The 6,807-nt window shown below is 43.2% G+C and overlaps 1 protein-coding gene across 1 annotated transcript; it reads right to left on the bottom strand.

Moving 5' to 3' along the window:
* Positions 1 to 372: 372 nt before the first annotated feature.
* LOC136138736 (keratin, type I cytoskeletal 12-like) lies at positions 373 to 5,438 on the bottom strand. The gene is made up of 8 exons (XM_065897561.1): positions 4,902 to 5,438; positions 4,430 to 4,512; positions 3,324 to 3,480; positions 2,215 to 2,376; positions 1,988 to 2,113; positions 1,627 to 1,847; positions 900 to 970; positions 373 to 470 (listed from the first exon to the last, which is right to left on the bottom strand). Exons 1-8 carry the CDS (start codon positions 5,436 to 5,438, stop codon positions 373 to 375), a joined length of 1,455 nt encoding a protein of 484 aa, XP_065753633.1.
* Between the last annotated feature and the right edge of the window lie 1,369 nt (positions 5,439 to 6,807).

Genomic DNA, 6,807 nt, shown 5'->3' with positions numbered 1-6,807 from the left:
TACACACTTCACATTATTACCATTCATCTTTTATTAAGATTAACTTTTTAAAAACATGCTACTTGATCAAAGTCCGGTGATTAAAAATATGTTCCAGGTCACTAGAAGAAAGTTTATTAAGACTACTCTAGGTCCAGAAAGATGTGAGGCAATTTTGATTTGTTATAAAGACCAACATTTCCACAATTCTTTGTAATTAAATTTTGTTTCAGAAGGCCAAAAAAGGCTCAAAGTGAATAGGGAATCCAAAGAAAATCAAACAAACAGAAATCGAGATTGAACTAATGTATCATCTTACTCTAAAAGGAATAATTTCTACTTGTAAATTTCTTGTTCCTAAGGAAACAATCATGGGGCAGATCTTGTGAGATTTTATATTATTTCTTCGATTTCCTGAACTTGGGAGGAGACCACCTCACCATTCACCACTTCCTGCACAATTGTCTTGATTTTTCGGGCTCTGGTAGGGTCTAAAGATAAAAATGGAACAAAGAGGGCAAAAGTTAGTGTTTCAAATACTCATCTAAAATTGGTTGTTTAACTTAAGCTTCTAAATTAGGTATTGACTGATACAGTCCATCAAATTTAAACTTTCAAAGGTGACTTTTGCATTCTAAACGAAATGCATTTTATTTAATAAAATTTAAAAAGTGTTTATGATTCTCATAATACTTTGTAGATTTTTTTTTCCTTCCTGAGCTTGCCAAAAGTTTTACCACAGAACAGCCTACTCATTTTTCTGCAGGAACGCATAAATATTTTTTCTTTGCTCTGAATACAAATATACTTTAAGTTTAAATTAGTAATAACGCCGCAATATTCAATGAGATCTTACAGTTTTAGTCATTAACAGATGTGATTCTGACTTATTGCAAGTGCTTCTTAGGGAATCTGCATACCTTTGGAGGAATCAGTTGACGGGGCTTGAGAGTTGGAGGCTGTCACAGAGGAACTTTCATCCAAACAGTCACTGTAAAGGAAACAAGGGAGCTGATATCACCTGATGCTTTCTGGAAGGAGAGGGAATAAGGAATTTGCTATTTGAGCTTAAAAAATGGCCAACTGGAGAAAGTATTATACATTTCTTGATTAAGAATGATTGAATGATGCACCCTGAGAGCAATCAGCTGGTGCAGTGTACCTTTGCTTTCAAACCCTGCCTAAAATGGGCTCTTAAAGTGAAGCAAACTGGCAACTAATGGAAGACCTGGTTTCCTGATTTCCAGTCCTGAATTCTTCCCACTAGTCCAGGCTGTTATTACTTTTGGAAAGTTCGCTACAGTAGGTCTGAGGTGATTGCGTGGCTGTGGTTTGATGTCATTCTCAGCATCGGGGCATTAACATCAGGACTCTGACGGTGGATTTTTCTAATACTCATCGGCAGGATGCCTCTGTCTGCGACGCCATTGTTCATCCCAGCGTTTTATTAACTTTTATCAGGGAAGATAACGGGTGACCACACTTTGCAAAATGTAGAGCATTTAACAAATCTAAGGCATGTCTTTACTAGATGTGCTATTTTCTGTCAGCTAAAGAACCCTTCCCACTTCTATTGCCCCCAAACTGCATCAGTGTCCACGGGCCGTCAGCCATTGAGGTTATTTTCAGCCTCGGTTATCTATTCACCCTTGGGCTTCTCCGTCCAGCAGGCGGCGGTAGGTCTCGATCTCCAGCTCCAGATGGGCCTTGATGTTCAGCAACAGCTGGTAGTCGGCGCTCTGGTGCTCGGCGTCGCAGCGCACTTGCCGCAGCTGCTCCTCCACGTTGCCGATGAGCTGCTGCACCTGGGACAGCTGGCTGCAGTAGTCGCCCTCGGTTTCGGCCAGCGAGTCGTCCAGGGATTTCTTCTGCACGGGGGAGGGAAATGGCACAGACGTAACAATGGAGGGGACCGAAATGCGGAAGGCAGCCAATGGCCTTACTAATTTGGATGCAACATTTCCTTTGCAAGGCGAAAGGAAGCCGCGGCTTTTGGCGCGCGCCGTACCGTGGCGAGCTGGGACTGGAGCTCGATCTCCAGGGTTTGAAGCACGCGCCGCAGGTCGGTGACCACGCTCTTGCTGGACTGAAGCTCCTCGGTGTTGCTGCTGATCTCCTTCCTGAGCTCGGCGCTCTGCCACAGCAAAGAGGGGGGAGGGGACGTGAGCCAGCCCTGCGCCTCTCCCCGGTCTTTAATGCAAGTGTATCAACGCCTTTTGTCTTTGTTAGTGGTACCTTTTCAACGAACCAGGCTTCCGCATCCTCCCGATTCTGCTGGGCTATGGCTTCATACTGCCCCCGCATGTCGTTAAGGAGGCTCGTGAGGTCCACTCCGGGGGCAGCGTCCATTTCTACGCTGACCTGGCCTGGGCCGCCGGCCCGGAAGCTTTGGAGCTCCTGGGGACAGCGAGAGAGAGAGGGGCGCAGGGGCCCATTGTCACTTTCGTGGGCCTCTTCCTCCACAAAACATAGTTGGTATAAAGACAAACCTGTCAATATAATATATTCAAACATTTTTAACCTAAAATTCGTATTTTTATTCTGATTTTGAAAGAACTTAAGACACTTTCACGGGCCCCTAAACTCACCACGGGTCCCGGGTGCTGTGCCTACCATGCCTGATGGATGAGTTGGCCCCGCTTCTTGGGGCTCCACAACCTTTACAAGAAGGGAAGGCCTGGTGGAAAGGTACCCGGGGTTTTCAACTACAGCTGCCAAACGGAGGGCTGCAGACGGTCCCTGGGCTTGCCCACTGTCTGTACCATAGTCATTGCTTTACAGTGGAAAGCTCTTTAGGAGTCTAGTGCCAGGGTCATGCGTGATTACTTATATACATTGTGGTGTATCAGAGTTCCATGTGTGTATTACACTGAGTATAATTCGTTTCTCTAACATATATAACAGTCTGTATTATTGGTAGACTTTTATTTTTGAACTTTAAAAATACTATATCTTTTTCTTGATAAGTATCTCCTTTTATTTTCTATGAGAAAAAGATTAATTCTTCAATCCTTCCAGAATGTTTTTCACTAGATAGCGCAAAGTCAGCCTTTTAACCTTTTTTCCCTAGCTAATGAATAAAAATACTATATTTTAAGAAATCACTAAATCAGGACAATTAAAATTCTGATTGTCCTTACCAAATGATGAAAATGACAAAAAGTGCCTCTCACGTGTTAAACTTTAACAGAAACCACCACCACAACTTCAAAACAAATGGTCATCTTAACAGGGAGATAGTGTATCGTGCATATCTCTTCTAACTCCAGGTTTATAAATTTGAAATTGTAATTTTTGAGTCTGGTAGAAAAAAGCAGCTTAGAGAACTGTGTTTTCTGGCTCACCTCTTCGTGATTCTTCTTCCGGTAGGCCAGCTCCTCATTCAGGGTCTCGATCTGCGTCTCCAGGTCGGCTCTGGCCAGGGTCATCTCGTCCAGCACCTTGCGCAAGCCGTTGATGTCGGCCTCCACGTTCTGGCACAGGGCCAGCTCATTTTCGTATCTGAAAACCAAGTACAAAGCAGTCCAGGGAATCAACACACCCATTTGAATAAGCCCCCTGCGATCTTCAGGGCTGTTTTGCATATAAATTTAGCAGCATTGTAATGCATGAGACTGTTTTTGCTTTTCTAACTTTTTCTGTTCCTTTTTTTAAATGACAGGTTGCTACTCAGTGGGAGAGAAGTGAAAAAATTAGGAAGTGATACTTTTCTACCAGCAGTAGCACCGCATCCCAGGCTACCTCTTCCCCTCTGGCTGGCTGCCTTGGCTATGAACAGTAAGTAGCAGCCCCTCTCTAGGTGGAGTTTCTGATGGAATCCTAAAAGCGGTTGAAAATTAGATAATAATTAGTCATCTTGCTTAACCTTTATTCACGGTTTAATTTAAAACAGTGATACTTCTTTAGTGACTCGTACTAAGGTTCAGGATCATCACCACTGCAACATCCTGTGAGGAAATTCTGCAGAGCAAAAAGGACATTAGTATTCTCTCCTTATGTCTGAGGGTGGTGTATGGGAAAGGAGGAGGCAATCTAAAAATAAATGCCTGGTTAATATTTTAGTTGTATGTGTCATCGGGAAAAAGGTCACTTCATTTAACACCCAGGCAAAAACATTATTAATTCATTTTGATGCATGGAAGACTGAGGTTTAGGACGCTGGTGGAATTATCATGTCGCAACATGAGTCAATAACAAATGTCGAATATGAAAATCCATAGCCTTGGGTTTAAGTACTTTATAACTAAGGACGTGTAATGTGAATTGTGTTTGAATCTCGTTACTTTCTGATAGAATGCCCAATGTGAATTTACCAAAACATTAAACGTATGGAGCATGTGAACTGCAGAAGGTTGGAAATATTTGCCATCAGTGAAGGCGGGAAAATAGAGAAAAAGAAGAGATCCTGGGGCATGTCAGTCATCATTAGTCTTTCTTTTATTCTACTCACTTCATTCTGAAGTCTTCGGCAGCCAGTCTCGCATTGTCGATCTGCAAGAGCAGCTGTGCGTTTGCGGTGCTGTCAGAAATGATCTGGCCAAACAGGGGAAGACACACAAAGTGAGGTCATACAAGATAGTGTTTTGCAAATATATCTTTGACAGGAAAATTTTAGGTGATGTTGCAATGCTATTTTATTAAGGGTTTAAGGCAGTTAACTTTTAAAAGAAAGTATGTATAGAGAATATTATTTAAAAATTAAGAAACATACATTTCCCCCAGAAACGGTAGTGTAAAAAACAATCACTTTATGGTAAATGATAAAATGAAACTAAATATCTTAAGATGAGAAATTATTCCAAATACAGTTGACTGGAAAGATATCTAAGTTTTAGGTGATTTATGACTGTAAAATATTGAAATAGCAAAAGAGAAAAGTAAAAAATAATTCCCAAAGGCCCTCTAAAAAGCCATTTTGTTACCTTATTCCTGAGGTCTTCAATCAACAGATGATATTTACTATAATCATTCGGTGGGTCTCCAGATCCTCGTATTTCGTACCATTCTCGAATTTTGTTTTCTAGGTCAGCGTTAGCCTCTTCTAGAGCTCGAACCTTATCCAGGTAGGAAGCCAATCTGTCATTAAGATTTTGCATAGTTTCCTTTTCTGATCCAGAAAGAAGGCCTCCATCGTTGCCAGAGAGAATCCCTAGAGAGCCCCCTCCTGGGCTTCCCCCAAACCCAATCCCCAGGCTCCCAAAGCCACCTCCCCTGGCTCCTCCATAACCAGCGCCCAGTCCTCCCGCAAAGGAGCTTCCAGAGCCACCACCAAAGCCAGAACTAGAAGCAAACATGGAAGCAGCTGAAAAGCCTCCCCCATAGCTGCCTCCAAAGCCGAAGGCACTTCCCCCGTAGCTGCTTCCAATGCTTGAGGCAGAAATGCCCCTGGCTCTGCCCAGTGTCCCACTTTGGGAGGACAGCCACTGGGGCATCCCAGAGGTGTGCGCGGAGAGTGACATGGTGCTTCTCGAGAGACCCACAGCCAGGGATGGTGCGGTGTCAGCAAGACAGGAAGGCTAACCTTTTATAGGTCACCGAATGGGTGTTGCCGTTGAAAAGTTCACTCTCTCCATTCAAGATATGTCTCCCCTCCCCCCAACCTTTTTTGGCCAGCTCAACAAGAAAATGGTTAATGCACACTGACGATTCATTGGTATAGAACTGATTGAATAATTGTTCCCATTCCATATTTGTGACAGAAAGAAGAAATCTGGGTGGAGTACACATAGGTTGTCATAAGGAATTTTTCGTCTCCAAATTATTCCATTGCTTGTATTCTCGGCACTGCCCAGCGTCTTATGCACAGAAGGAAAACAAAGAGTGACTGCTGAATGGATAAAGTAATGAATATTTCTTCCTAAGTCTTAAGCTTCCTAAAGTTCACTCATATTTCCTACCTGTTTCCTTTATAAAACTCAATATAAACCATCTGATCATGATGTAGTGTATCTTCTGGCAGAATATCGTTTCAGAAACTGTTGTGAAACGCACTGGTGGAAGGTGGGGAACAAACACATTTTCCAGATTGATACTGGAATTTAAATTTTCAAAGATTTGAAAGTCTTGTCATTAGGTTGTTGCATGGTTTCTCTTTTTCTTTTTTCTTTTTTTTTTTTTTTTGCGGTACGCGGGCCTCTCACTGTTGTGGCCTCTCCCATTGCGGAGCACAGGCTCCGGACACGCAGGTTCAGCGGCCATGGCTCACGGGCCCAGCCGCTCCGCGGCATGCGAGATCCTTCCGGACCGGGGCACGAACCCGTGTCCCCTGCATCGGCAGGTGGACTCCCAACCACTGCGCCACCAGGGAAGCCTGGTTTCTCTTTTTCTGATTCAGAAAAAGACCTCTTAAATATTGAAAAATGCTATTTTTGAGTAGAATATGATAGTATTTCCAGCAGGTCTTCCTTTACATGAAGTTTGACCTTCCTAGTAAACTCCATGAAATCAGGAGCCTTGCCTGGTAGTTCATTACTCTACCGCCAACTTTGCTAGTGTATCAAAAAACAATTGATCTTTTTGTTTATGGAAATTGTATCAGTGCTCGTATCCTCAACCCCTTAACCCCCAAATATCCAGATATTATCTGCTCTGACTCCAGCCTCCCTGAAGGTGAGGTTCTTCCATTCTGTGAATAGTCCTGTGAACAGCTGGAGCCAGCTGTGCCCACTGGTGATTTGGGGGCAAAGGCAGAGAGGTTGCACTTGAAGCCCATGTCAGACCTCTAGAGTATCAGTTCTGGCAAATGGGAGGATCTTGTGACCCTTTTTTTTTTTTTTTATCACTTTCCTAGGAACAGGAATGATGAACTCAGAGTGAAATCCAACTACA

This window comes from Phocoena phocoena, chromosome 19 (assembly GCF_963924675.1).
Source record: "Phocoena phocoena chromosome 19, mPhoPho1.1, whole genome shotgun sequence".
Lineage (NCBI taxonomy): Eukaryota > Metazoa > Chordata > Mammalia > Artiodactyla > Phocoenidae > Phocoena > Phocoena phocoena.
Note: the sequence above shows the minus strand (reverse complement) of the source record. Positions and strands in the feature narration are given on the sequence as shown.